Source organism: Balaenoptera borealis, assembly GCF_965194805.1.
Source record: "Balaenoptera borealis genome assembly, chromosome: 18".
Lineage (NCBI taxonomy): Eukaryota > Metazoa > Chordata > Mammalia > Artiodactyla > Balaenopteridae > Balaenoptera > Balaenoptera borealis.
In genome coordinates, this window is record NC_138877.1 from 50,633,608 (window position 1) to 50,649,137 (window position 15,530).

Sequence of the window (15,530 nt, forward strand, 5' to 3'; positions counted from 1 at the left end):
GAAATTTGGAGCGCTTTAGAAGATCTGGAAATCAGATAGTGAAAGGTAGTTTGAGCTGGGTAAAAACTGTTTTTGGTTAGAAAGGTAAACTTTTAAGCGGGTGGGGGTAAGAAAGTACTATTTTAAATGATTACTGACCTGCAAAAAACAAAAAGCAAAAAAATCTGACAAGCAAGGTCTACATCAGAGTCAAAAACAATTTAACTAACTTTTAAAAGTCAAGAAGGGAAAACATAGAATTGTATCAAAATGATACCTTGACAACAAATAAAAACTGTCTTCATTATGTGAAAGAAAAAAGAAGCAGGAGAGAAAGAAACATCTGCAAGAAAAAGGAAAGTGACAGCCACACATTCAAGGAGGAGCAAGAGAGAAACAACAAAGAAAAGGGAGGAACTGACATGAAAGAGCATCTGGAGCAGAGGCACAGAAATGGTCAAAAGGAAAAGAAAAAGTCAACATTTCTCACCTGCCCTCACGCTCCCATCACCCCAAACCCTAAAGACTTCATCTCTTCTTTTGTGCCCTGCAAACTGCTGCTTAAGACCTGAAAGTTTCACTCCCTGCCCTGCCCCCACCCATGGCATTCTGACTACCTCTGCATAAAGGCATGTGAATCTCTGATCTCACTGATTGTCTAGAGGTTTCATTTCCTTGGATATGAAGTATTTCTTAATAAATTGATGAGTTCCCTGAAAACTAATGAAATTCATTTGGACCTACACATTTTCCTGTTTGCACCTGATACTTACAACTACAGCTATCATTTATTGAGCACACGTGCATTTATTAACTCTTTGAATCCTCACTACTACCTACGAGATAGGCATTATCCCCATTTCATAGATGACAAAACTGAGGCAGAGAGAGGTCAAACAACTTTCGCAGCATCACAGCCAGTATTTTTAATGGCAAGTGTTTGAACTCAGGCAGTTTGACTCTACTTCCCATATTCATCACTATACCCCATTTCCTGACAGGTCAGTACTTGATGGAAAACTCAATATTAATTACTTGAGCTATTTGTTTTTCTTCTACTTTTCTTTTAAAGATCCCTTTTTGACTCTGCATCTTTTAACTCTGTTAATCATGCTAAAAATTCACTCTTAAGAATGCCTGATATTTTATTTCTTTCATACTCATTCATCCTGATGTTTTAAAACAGCCTAAGAATCAGTTGTTCTTGATTGTGCAGTATCTTTTACATTGACTATAGTTTATTATTCAAAATCTGCATACCTGTGTGAAAGGTTTCTCTGGGTCTTTATTTTCCTTCCTAATGTTGAATCTAAGCTGAGTGATTACTACAGTACAGTGGGACTCACCCACACACAGAATGGAATTCTTATAACAAAAGTATACTTGATTCCTTCATATCCCCATATCCTAACTTAACAACGTATTTTTCCTCAACCTCCCCTAATTAAGCAAAAGAAATCAGCATTAGAGACCATGCTCTTTACCTGGAGAGACTTATATGGAAAAGATGGACCTGTTTGTTTTAAGTTGAAGAAAGAAGCTAGTAGAGAAGGTACAGTTAAGGACACTGGAGAGAAAACGACCAAGGGAAAAAGGGTCCCAAGAGGAGATAAGGACATTTGAAGGTGGCTGATTAAGAGGCTGAGGAACTTCACAAAACCTCTACCACTCTACGAAACAGGAAGCAAGTCAACTGCTGAGAATAAGGCGAGAAGAACCTCACAGGAATGATAAAGGACAGTGGTGAACTTATGAAGAGCCACCATGAAATGTACAAAATAAATCAGATCAGGAACACAGCCTCTATCTGGCTGCTATTTCCAAGTAGTAAACTAAGTATTTACATGATATATTATGTATGCATATAAAGAAGTTTTCAAGGCACAATTTTAAGGTATCCATTTAGTAAAAAGACAATATATACGAATCATCTATGATAAAGGAAATCATTTCAAAATGTCTGTATTTAGAAAAAAACAAATGCATAAATCATTTATGATAAAGGTACCATTTTTAAATGTTTATATTTTTACCCATTCTTTTGTTAGAAATACTAACTACACATACTATATAGAAAAATACATATATAAAGTAACATTATAGTCTTGAAATATACTAATGCTTATATAGAACAGAGTATCTTAAGAACAGTTTGTTCTACTTCAATACATGTTTCTATAACACCAATTAGATTATATGTCTCTGGTAAATATGGGAGTGATATCAGAACAATGCAGAAGTTTTACTGGTTCATATGTAATTTTATTCCTAGGCAAAGGGAGCCAGGATAGCAAGAGTACAATTAACCTTAGGCAGAAAAGGCAAAAGCTCTCAGCTCAGCTGCTGCACAACCAGGAGCATTTCTAGCTCTATTTCAAGAAAAATTAAAATGTATACCTGTACCCAGAGGGAGGGATGTGCCCCCAGCTTTTCGTGGCTCTTGGCTTGTAGTAATTTGCACTTCCTCTTGTGCCCACCTTAACAGCAGCTCACTGGCTCAGAGTTCCACTTCCATCTGCAATGGCTCAGTGCCCGCAAGCCACCATTTCCCCTCTACTGCTTTTGTACATTTTTAACAGCCCCTGTAACACACTCCAAGCCACTGAGCTCCCTGCCTGGGCTTTCCAAGTACTCTCCACTGAGGTACCAATTATTGACTTTGTTAGCACTCCAATTATAAAGTTGCATAAAGTTTTCCTGATCTCAAACCTATTTTTACCCATAGGCTCTGTTATTTTCAGTGTGCAATTTTATTAAAAGCAAGGCATTTTAGCAATGCAAACATATGTATTAAAGCCCAAACACCTGTAGGTTATGCATCTAAGTGGATCTTAGTGACTTACCTTTGGAAGCTTGATAGGGGGCTCTTTGGATTCCTCCTCTTCATCACTATCTGATTCTCCACTCTGCACAGAGTTCTTAGATGCAGCTGCCAACGATGTTTCTTTTTTCTGCCATTCCAGAACGCAATGGCGTACATTGCAATAAATATTAAACGCCGAAGGATTGCTATGTAGTTTGATATCTGGTATGATTACTGTATTCTCCAAGTTTTCAGACTGAAATACAGGATATACTATTTCAATTTTATATTCCTTTCCATCATCATCAATTCTCATTTTTTTAAAAAAATTAAATATTAGACAGGCTAGATGATTTGTAGAAGTCACATAGGTGACACAGCGATAACCAACCTGATAAGGGCTGGAAAGACACCAGCAAAGAACTCATCAGGACTACCCTTTTACTGCACAATAGGAAAAGAGCCAACAAAGCTTAACTGCTGGATTCAAAGGATATTCATTTGTTGCTTTTCTAAGGGACACCAGATGTACTGCAGAGTCTCAAAGGCCTACTACAAATGTTGAATTACATTTTGATTTCTTTCAAAAGTAGATATAGGGCCTTAAGCAGAAATTAGGATTAAAAAAGAAAAAAAAAAAACTAAACCCTTAACTTTAGTCAATTATAATTTCATTCTCATTCAAATAATGGTAATGCTAAGAAAACTACAGATTATGGGCATATGCTTTCTGAAAGCTCTCTCTTAGCTATCTGTCTTAATAAGTACTACAAATCACTTGTTTGGTACTTTAAGTGTTAAAACTCAATGCTCGGGACTTCCCTGGTGGCGCAGTGGTTAAGAATCCGCCTGCCAAGGCAGGGGACACGGGTTCAATCCCTGGTCCTGGAAGATCCCACATGCTGCGGAGCAATTAAGCCCATGCGCCACAATTACTGAAGCCCAAGTACTCTAGGGCCCGCGTGCTGCAACTACTGAAGCCCACACGCCTAGGGCCTGTGCTCCACAACAAGAGAAGCCACCACAATGAGAAGCTGTACACCGCAAAGAAGAGTAGCCCCCACTCGCTGCAGCTAGAAAAAGCCCGTGCACAGCAATGAAGACCCAACGCAGCCAAACAACCAAACAAACAAAAAACAACTAAAAACTCAATTTCTGTTTTGGTCCAGCATTTTATTCATCAGGCTCCAACCACATATTTGAGATCAACATTTACATCATAAATATACAGAACTAGTTTAAGATAGTCTACAAATGCAAATTCCAACAATTAGAGTATGTCCAAGAAGTATCCAAGATAAATAAAATGACACTTTGAGTACCAAGAACACTTAGTCTCAAAATTCTACCCTTCTTCCATAAATAATTAGGAAAAAAATGGAGTACTTCTTGTTAAATCAAAGTATACTAAAGTTAACTGACATATAACATGTAAATATGTCTTCCAGAGATGTTAAAAACAAATATTAATAATTCAAATCCAACAATATACTCTTAAAAAGATGATACATCATGATGAACTCAAAAACAAGGATGTACAACACTGGAAAAGCAATCCAAAATCCACACCAACAAAAGTAAGAGAAAAAAAAATAAGACACTGCAAATAAACATGGAAGAAGCATTTGACAAAAATCAAATACCCATTCATGACAAAAGCCTAAGTAAATTAGTTCCAAAGCCTAAGTAAATTAATTCCAAAACTGGATTAAGCATACGTATGAAAAACACACAGCTAGCACAGTAAAAGACTGAATGCCTTCACCTTAGATTGCAAACAAGGGAAAGATATCTACTCTCAGCAATCAGACTCAACATTGTGCTAGATATGCTATCCAGTGCAGTAACCCAAGAAAAAGAAATAAAAGGTATAGTTAGATAGAAAAAATTATCTCCTAGAAATCAAATGTGTTTATTTGTAGGAGACATAAAAAAGAATCTTAAGTCTGCAAAAAAAAGTCACTAGTAATAATGTGTGGATTTAGCAAAGTCACAGGGTACCAAATAAATCTATAAAAATGAATAATATATCTATATTCTAGGAGTAAACAATTAAAATATGTAGTTTTAAAACTAGTAGCAGTAAAGTTACAGACTGGGAGAAAATGTTTGCAAACCACGTATCTGACAAATGACTAGCATCCAGCATACATAAAGAATTCTCAAAACTCAGAGAGTAGAAAACAAACAAGCAAGCAGCCCAATTAGAAAATGGGCAAAAGACATGAACAGACATGTCACTGAAGAAGATATACAGAAGGCAGATAAGCACATGAAAAAAAGTTCAATATCATGAGCCATTAGGGAAATACAAATTAAAATAAAATGAGATTAGTACACACCTATCAGAAAGGCTAGAGTAAAAAATAGTGACACCAACAAATACTGGTGAAGATGTAGAGAAACTGGATCTCTCATACATTGCTGATAGGAATGTAAAATGATACAGAGACTAGAAAAAGTACAGCTTTTTCTTAGAAAATTAAACATGTACTTACAGTATAATCCAGCAATTGCACTCTTAGGCATTTATACCAGAGAAATGAAAACTTATGTTCATACATCAGCAGCACATGAACGTTCATAGAAGCTTTATTCAAAATAATCAAAACTGGAAACAACTCAGATGTCATGTAATGAATGAAGGGTTAAGCAAACTGTGGTATATCCATGCCATGGAATGCTTACTCAGCAATAAAAGGTGCAAACTTGGTATATGCAACAACTTGGATGTATCTCAAGGAAATTATGCTAAGTGGAAAAGAGCCAATCCCAAAAGGTTACATACTGCATGAGTCCCTTTATATAACATTCTTGAAATGACAAATTACAGAGATGGAGAACAGATTTGTGGTTCTCAGAGGCTAGGGAGAGGGTGAGGTTTGGAGATGTGTTCGTTTATATAAAAGTAGTGCAGTGGATCCTTCTGATGGAACTGCTCTACACCTTCACTGTAGTAATGGTCACAAAGACCCACACATGATAAAACTGCATAAAACTAAATACACACAAACAAATGAGTGCATGTAAAACTGGTGAAACCTAAATAAGATCTGTAGGTTGTATCAATGTTGATTTCCTAGTAGTGATATTTACTATAGTTACGCTATACCTTACCAATGGGAGAAAATGGGTAAAGGGTACACAGGATCTCTCTGTATTATTTCCTACAACTGCATGCACATTACAATCTCAAAATTAAAACAAAATTTTTAAATAATAGCATTCACAATAACATCGAAAATATATAATTATTAGTTAAATTTAATAAAATTATGTACAATCTCTGTTCACTGAAAACCAAAATAATGTTGCTGAGAGAAATTAAAGAAGACAAATGAATGGAGAGAGAGACCATGTTCATCTATGAGAAGATTCCATATCATTAAAATGGCAATTCTTCCCCAAACCTATATTCAGTGCAATCCCAATAAAAATTCCAGAGGCTTTTTAAAACTGGAAATTTACAAGTTGATTCTAAAATTTATATATAGAAACGTAAAGAACCTAAATTAACTATAGCAATTTTTTTTAAAAAGACCACAGTTAAAAACATATGACCTATTTCAAAACCACTGTAATGAAGACAGTACAGTACTGGTATAAAGGTAAACATAGATTAATTAAACAAAATAAATTCCAGAAATAGGCTTAAACAAATATAGTCACCTGATTTTTTACAAAGATGTCAGGATAATTCAATGGAAAAAGATGTCTTTTTAAGAAATGATACTGGATCAACTGAATACCAACATGTGAACAAATGAACATCAACCTTTATCTCATACCATACACAAAAATTAACTTGAAATGGATCACAGACCTACATGTAACAGCTAAAACTATAGAATCTGTAGAAGAAAATACAGAAGAAAATCTATGCGACAAAGGGGTAGACAAAGACTTTGGGGTAGACAAAGACTTAACAACACATGAATCATAAAAAAAAAATCAATTCGTTAAATTTATAAAACTTAAACACCTTTGCTCTTATAAAGCACTCTACAAAAACAAAAAAGGCAAACCATAGAAGAGGAGAAATTATTTGCAACACAGCTGACAAAGGACTTTGATCTAAAATATATAAAGTACTCTGAGAATTCAATAAGAAGACAATTATAAAAAGTGGAGACAAGTTGAAGAGATTTCACAATAAAAAGACATAATTGGTGAAAGGCACATCACATGATGATTATGATGCTCACAACATTAGTCATGAGAGAAAAGCACAGTAAAACACCAGTGAGATACCCCCATATACTTATCAGAATGACTAAAATTTCTTGTAACACTCTTATAGAGTGAAAAACAGTGATATCTTTTCAGGAGTATTTTTTTTTCCTAGCATACAAACTTTGACCATAATTATTCCCTAGGAAATAATTTTAACTGCTTTAAAATCATTCATGTTCATCTATGATTCTAAATGCCCCTTTCTTTTACAAAAGAATAAAATTAATGTATTAAAAAAAAAAGAATGACCAAAATTTGAAAAGCTAACAAGATCATGTGTTTGTAAAGATGTGAAGCAACTGGACTTCTCATACACTACTGGTGGAACAGTAAAATGGAATAATCACTTTGGAAACAGTTTTCAGTTTCTCAAAAAGCTAAACATTCATCTACTATGCCACCTGTGAAGAAGAGTTAACACTGAGTTCACACTGCTTACGCCTTGTATTTCTCCAAGGAAACCATCACTGCCCCCTGGCCAGTACTTAGGAATGTGGTCTTTAGAGTTTCCTTTATATTAGGTATCGATGATTTTGTTACATACTCCTAGAGCAACCATACCCACTGGCTTGTCCAACTGCTTTGCAGAAACATCACGACTGACGATGTGAACCCAAGTTTCACTTGCTATGGCTGGCTGCATATCAGGATGTGTCTATGTGACCAGATCCCCATAAAAGTCTCAGATCCTAAGACTCAAACGGGCTTCCCTGGACAGAAACGTTCCACACATATTCCTGCAGTTCACCAACAGAGAGAAAGCATGTCCTGTGTGCTCACACAAGGAAGGACCAGGAGGCCTAGGCCATTACTCCCTAACCACCAACACAGTTATTTTTCCTGCTGTTTACTCTGTACTTTTTGTTATAATAAATCTTAGCCATTAGTATAAATTGCTTTCGAGTCTTATGAGTCCTTCTAGCAAATCATCGAAGAAAACATCACTTAATCATCCCACTCCTAGGTATTTACCCTCCCCCAAAAACAAAAACTTATACCCACACAAAGACTAGTACACAAATTGTTCATAGCTGTTTTATTTGCAAGGGACAGAAACTGGAAACAACACCAAAATGTCCATCAACAGATGAATAGATTAACAAATTGGGATATATCCAAACAATGGGATACTAATCAGAAAAATAAAAAAGGAAAGACTATTAACATATACAACTACATCAACACAACTCAAAATCATTATGCTGAGGGAAAGAAGCCAGATACAAGAGTATACCTAGTATGATCTCATTTATATGAAATTCTAGAAAATGAAAAATAATCTATAATGACAGAAAGTATACCTGTGGTTGTGTAGAGCTAGGGCTGTAAGGAGGGATGGAATGCAGCGGAGGATAAGGAAAGCCTTGGGGATGATGGAAAATTTCTAAACCTTGATTGTGTCTTTCAAAACTCACTGAATTGTACACTTTATATCCCTGTCTCAGGTTCTACTATTAAGGAACCTGATCTAAGACAGATACATTTGGTAGCAGGATGTTGAGGAAGTTTCCTGTGTAATGGATTTGACTTCTCTTATAAGGAAGTGAAGTCATTTGCTGGAGAGCAGAATTTATCAGAAGTTTGAGGAGAGTGGCAAAGGTCTGAAATAGCCAAAGGAAAAATGGAAGAACTATCTGACCAGAAAAAACAAGAAGACAGTCTGGCTATGGATGGTCCATTTGATACTGGTAATCATGAAACTGTACTGGTATCAATAAACTCTTGTTTAACTCCTTTTAGCAGTACATGGTACTCACCTGCAGGGAAAGAGGGAAAGATGGCTGGATTTGTACAGGACTGAGTTTTGTCAGATAAATCCAACAAATGTACACGAGGGAAAGGAAGATGTGGTAGGCAGAATAATGGCATCCAAAAAATTATCTACCCCCTAATCCCTAGAACCTGAGAACATGTCACCTTACATGGCAAAAGGGAGCCTGCAGATATGATTAAATTAAGAATTTTGAGATGGGGGATTATTATGGATTATCCAGGTAGGCCCAATGTAATCCCAAGGGTCCTTATAAATGGGAGAGGGTGGCAAGATGGAAGGAAGCACAACCCAAGGAATGCAGGCAGGCTCTAGAAGCCAGACAAGGCAAGACAATGAATTCTCTTCTAGAGCCTCCAGGAAGAATACAGCCTTGCTGACACTTTGATTTTAGCCCAGTGAGATCCATTTTAGACTTCAGACTTCTAGAACCATAAGATAATTTGTATTGTTTTAAGCCACCATAAAGTTTGTGTAATTTGTTACAGCAGCCATAAAGAACTAATACAGTAGATAAAGCAAGAATTTTTCTAAAAATACTGTAGTATCTATACTGGACAAGAAGGAAAGTAAGTGAAGGAGGTGGCTAATGTAGAAATAGAGGGGTCAATGACAGCAATAAAGAAGGAGATGAAGAAGTATAGCTAAATGGCATTTTAAAGATAACTTTTATAAAAAGAGAGTGGATAAAAAATACTCCAAAAACAGTAATAGAGGGCAAAGAGACTAACACCACCATTTTATGAGCAGTAAATGTTTCTTACTCATCTTTGCATCCCAAATACAGAGCACAAGGCCTGCACAGAGTCAGTGTGCAATTGAAGTCTGAGGCGTAAATGAAGTTTTTTTATATCACTCTTATCACAAGCTGCTCCTAAAAAAGCAGATATAAAACCTGAAGGCCAACAGAAGAAAGATGAATTATGAAGGGAGCAAAGCTAGCTAGAGACAGAATTTAAGTAGAAGAAAGAGCTTGACTTCCCATATCTTCCTGGATATCACATGCCACCACTTTTAGGAAAATCAACAAATGAAACCTTAAAAAGGGTTTTAAAAGATTTTCAATATTCCCATATTCCAACTCTTCACACAGCACCAAAAAGTGGAAAAGGGGTAGAAGTTGTAAATCTGAATGACTATTTACTTGTTAAAGGTTTTCACATATTAAGTATAGTAAGAATGCTTTCCACTTCCCTCTTCTGTCCCAAAAACAGTAGTAAGACGTGATATAGTGAACATATATTATTTATCTGCCCACCCAGCAACATTTCCCTTAGGGCAACCACCCCTCCCATTCCACATAGCCTGCTAATCAAGGTGCTCATCTACAGTCCATCACAAGGTTAGAAACATAACTCAGCCTAACCAATCAAAGTACCCCATCTTCCAGGTCAAAGTGAATGATGCAGGTCAATCAAAAACCCTATCCAAGATTTTCTGCCACAACTAGGAGAAGAAATCGCCTTTTGCTTAAAGAAAATAAAGCTGGAGCTGCCAGCAGCCTTAGTCCTCAGCCACAGGCAATAAACCCACACTCAGAGGAAAAGAGAAGCAAGAAGATTTGATAACATTATTATAATCCCTGGGTCCAACTGATCAATTCCATTCCTTATCTTTCTATTTTTGGTTCACTACTTTAAAGTAGATTTCTCTCAGTTACAAGAGCAAAAATACTCATTAAAAAGTGCAGGAAACAATTGTCTCTAGAACTTAAATATGATTTACAACCCAAGCTAAGTGACTGTTTCTATAACCAAAAGTGGAGCTCTTCAGAAATCACAAGTATGATTGCTCTCTTCCTCCTGTCTAAGCTTCTTACTACTGTTCATTAGAAAAGAGATTCTTTTACAAAAAGCGGTATCTGGTCCCTGAAAATGTTTAAGAAAAACCTAGATGGATTTTATAGAGAAGATATCTGCATTGGGTAGAAGAACAGATCCTTGATCTCTAAGGTACCACCTAATTCAAATATTCTCTATTGCCTTTTTTTTTGTACAGCCACCAACAGTCTAAAGAAGCTCCGAACAGTCAAAAGTCTATAGACGCACTAATTAGAATACTCTCTAATTCATAATGTATGCATAGGTATGAGACAAACCCAAATCTAAGTCCCAACTCACAAGCCAATTTTACTCAGTTTCCAGTACATGTAGTCAGAGTGAAAAAAGAGAAGAGAAATGGATATCTTCCCCCAAAGAACTGATAAAAGAAAACAAGAATAAATAATAAATAATTTTCAGCACCCAGATAATAACTTCCAGGTTGCTGGTCAAAAAAATGCCAAAAAGATGAAACTAAACAGTGTGACCAAATAATAAGGGGTTTTTAAAAATTACTTTAGCACACAGAAATAAAATGGTTTGCTAATTATACTCATACCTTATTTTTTTTATTGAGATATAGTTGATGTACAATATTATACAAGTTTCAGGTGTACAACAGTGATTCACAATTTTTAAAGGTTATGTTCCATTTATAGTTATTATAAAATATTGGCTATATTCCCTGTATTGCACTATATTATCCTTGCAGCTTATTTTATACATAGTAGTTTGTACCTCTTACCAAAATTAAAATTACCTTTTTAATTTTGGCATTTTTATTCAAATTAATAAAAAAGTCCTTATTTCCTATAAATTGCTAACAGTTTTACCTTGCTTCTTGTCTTCACTTTTGATTTGCTCTTCTGTTTTCTTTTCAACTTCTTCTTATTTAAAATTTTCTTATTCCTAAAAATGTAAAAAAAAAAAAAAAAAAGTAGAATAAAAGAATTATGGAAGTTCATATTTTAGAACATATAAAGCTATTAAAAATAGGTACTTCCAAAATAGATGAATAATTCTTGAATAAACTTTCTATGAAACAATATATTCTAGATGTACATATAAGATACTAACATACAATATAGCTATTGACATGACAGCAAAATACTGGATAGCTAAGAAATACACATTAAATTATTTTTTAAATGTGAATTCTGCAAATACTTTTATAAAATTTAAAAATTGTAAAAAGGCATCAAATGAAATTTTTAAAACTTTATTCAACAGTGGGGTTGCTAATAAATACCAGTTATGTTCCCTTCCCAGAAAAATCTGCTCTTTGTAGTAGTGAGGGCTACAGTGCAAAAAGGGTCAGGAGTCCATTTTTACTAAATTACTACAGGAAAACCCCAACTCATACACTTCTCATATCCAGCAGCCAGTTTTTCATAACATCACAGCCCTAAGACCAAATTATTCTTTAAGCAAAAGAAGCCCCTGAATGACTTTGAGAAAAGAAATCTTTAATGTGGCAAAGAATAAGAATTAATGGAAGAAACCCAAATTGAGGAAAATATATTTTCATCTCATTTAATATTTTTTTACATCTACCCTGCTGAAGTGCACACTGCTAGGTACTAAAAACATAAGATGAAAAGGACAGTTCTTTTCCTCAGGAGCTCAGAGACCTGAATGAAAAGCAAAGTTTAATGATCCAGCAAAAGGATGCTACTGCTATAACAAAGACAAAAGGTGAAGAGGAGGAGGAAGAAGAAGAGGAAAAGGGAAGGAGATGAGGAGGAGGAGAAGGGAGAGACTCTAGACACTACCTTCAGCTTCATACTTTAAACTGAAATAATCACAAAATCTTATCAACTATATCTCATAAACAGTTCTTGAATCTATCTACATCACCTCTACTGCTGATATGCTAACAATGTAAGTAACCCCTACCTCCTGCCTGGACCACTGTGAAAGCTTCATAAAAAAGCTTCATTTCTGCACATCCATGTCTGCCCCCTTCAATCCATTTTTCATATAAGCACTCAAGTCAACTTTTTAAAAGAACAAATGAATAGGTAAGTCTCCCACTACAAACTCTATTAATATATTCTCAATTCTCTTAGATAAAGACCAAAAGCACTGACGTGGTTTAAAAGATCCTCTACCAAGATCTGACCTCCACCAGTCTCTCCCACCTCGTTTTTGCATCCTTCTCCCACTTGTTCATCACATTCCAGCCACAAGGACTATTCGTTCAGTTGTTTGAACCTGCTAATGAGCTCCTTAGTGGCTTTCTCTTAGGGGCTTTTTCTCCCTCTTCCTGGAATTCTATCCCACATCTCTTGCTAACCCCTATTCATCTTTGAGGTGCCAGTATAAGTGTCACTTACTCAGGAGTGTCCCAGACTAGGCTAGTTTCCCTAATATCCGTTCTCATCTCATCTTATACTTGTGTCTCATTGTGTAACCTACAACTGTGTGTTTGGAATTACTTGTTTAATGCATCACTCTCACCAAGCTGTAAGCTCCAAGAGTGCAGAGGCCATATCGTTCTTGTTCACTGCTCCAGCCTCTGTGCTCAGAAAAGTATCTGAAACAAAGTACTCAACAGTACTTTGAGAGACAGAGAAAACGGGAGGAAGGAGAGAGGACAGGGAGAAAAGGAAGTTCAGAGCTATAGTTACCAGCCTTACTTAGAGAGGAAAATAAGCAGAGGGCCAAGGATGGACCCATAGATACATCAATACATTTAAAGGATATCCAGCCAGAAATGTCCATTAAGGAATTATCCATGGGAGTATTTTAATCAGATTTTGGTGCAAAGGAGGTAATGAAAATCATGTATGTAGATGGGATTTCCCCAAGATAGCATGCTACAAAAGAAAAGAGAAAGAGAGTAATAGTATCAAATGCTACACATGAACAGATATACCTCCTCACACAATCTATTCAACTATGAGCAAAAAATATTTATTTCAACATTTTCCCTTTCAGCACCTGCATCAGTGCCTGACACAACATGGATGTTCAAGAAATATCAGGTGAATAAACAAGTTGATGAAAAGCAATGAGTATTTTGGTTTAGGACACCAACTTCCCTTTATACTAAAGTTTACTTAAGTGAAATCAGTTATTTGAGCAAAAGGAATATGTAAATGCTAAAAGGTTAGCCCTTTCTATACAATTTAGAAAAGCATGAAGGTTCATTCAAAACCAATCTTCAGAGAAACAGAATACATAAATATAAATTAAGATGAATTTCCTGAAGCCTACTTATCACGGACTTAAATTTTCCAAAGCATGTACCAATACTTTTGTCTGTTTTGTTTAACAGACCTTCTTAAATTTCAAATGACTTTATACATATTCCTAAAATATTTCTTTTTATGCATTTGGCATTTAATTAGTTTAATTAAAATTTAATTAAAATTAATTTAATTTGGCACAATTTTAACGAATCTGGACCCACCAAATCCTGCATACAGATCAGCTGAAAAATCAGCTTTCCCCAAACCCCCACAAATTGATTTTACTGTGTTTTTTGTTGATTTGGCTTGTTTTAGAAGTAGAGAGCTATCCAAAAGAGCTAGTAATAAGCTAAAAATTATATGTAGAAAATCTGTATTCAACATTAGAAAATAAAAATGCTATTTTTTAGTAATATAACATCCCACTATATGACTGCATTTCAGAAGTAAGCTTAAATAAACTTTTCATGGTATCTGAGGATGGAGAGATAAAAGAAAAACTCTAGAAACAAGTCTTACACATTAACATTTCACCGTGGAATTTCTGATGATTTAGGACTTTAAATCCTAAATCAATAGGAGCTTAATGAAGAATGTCTGGAATTGGTCCTATAAGATTTTTAGTCTTCTCATAAAAAAAAAACCTCATACCCAAGAGATTTGAAAGAATTTTGGGTGGTAATGAAAGGCAAAGGTTATTAACATGCTCTAAATATTTATTTTAAAATATTTACTTTAAAAATTCCAAAGAAGAAATTCTCTTAATAGCTACCACTGTTTAGTAAAACCAAATATTTCTGCAATAAGAACAAATGAATTTTGCAAGTTGTTCTGTGATATAGATCATTAGTTTCTCTATCAGCTTATTACTGAGTCTATTTTCTAACAAAACAAAAATTAGCCATAATTTAATTTAAAACTTCTCTGACTCTAAATCTGTTTCTTCATTTGCAAAATAGAGATAAAGGAGATTATCTCTGAGGTTCCTTCCAACTCTAAAATGCTAGTATTTAAATAACTCAAAATTCAAAGAACTTACGGAATAAGAGGGTTTCAGTCTTTTGTTCAATTTCTCTTAGAAATGAGAAATGAAAAATTCCTGAGTCTATGATCTAAGACAGGAATAGGCAAATTTTTTTTCTGTAAAGGGACAGATAATAGATATTTTATACTTTGTAAGCCATAAGATCTCTGTTGCAACTACTCATCTGTTAGCATGAAAGCAGCCATAGACAACACAAAAACAGATGAATGTGGTTGTATTACAATCCGATTGTAATTTCTGGATATTGAAATTTGAATTTCATATAATTTTCATGTGTCACAAAATATTTTTCTCCTTTCATTTATTTATATAGCTATTTATGTATGTACATATGCATGTATTTTAAAAATGTAAGAACCATTCTTAGTTCACAGGCCATACAAAAAAAGGAACTGAGTCAGATTTGGTCTGTGGACCATAGTTTGTCGACCCTTGGCCTAGAGTATATTTTGATAAACAGGCTCATATCAGAAGGAAAAAAATATTAGTATGTAACACAAATAAAAATATTCAGAATATCACTATGCTTATATCAATAAGAACCCTTAAAATTATCTGCCTTTCTTTCTGCAAAGATAAACTCCTGACTTTCACTGTTATTTTACTAAAGTAAGATACCAGATGGGAGCAAGCCATTGTTTTTCCTTCAAAAACTAGACTAATATAGAAAGGTCTGGAAGCAACT

The 15,530-nt window shown here is 34.9% G+C and overlaps 1 protein-coding gene across 16 annotated transcripts in view; it reads right to left on the bottom strand.

Annotated features, from left to right (window-relative positions):
- The window catches only part of MYCBP2 (MYC binding protein 2), a 269,957-nt gene that overhangs the window by 231,377 nt on the left and 23,050 nt on the right, over nt 1-15,530 (bottom strand). For all 16 annotated transcript variants that reach the window (XM_082365884.1, XM_082365890.1, XM_082365877.1 and 13 more), the window contains exons 2-3: nt 11,440-11,515; nt 2,823-3,038 (exon numbers count right to left, since the gene is read on the bottom strand). In XM_082365884.1, coding sequence (XP_082222010.1) covers nt 2,823-3,038; nt 11,440-11,515 — 292 coding nt within the window. The remainder of the gene's footprint in view (nt 1-2,822; nt 3,039-11,439; nt 11,516-15,530) is intronic.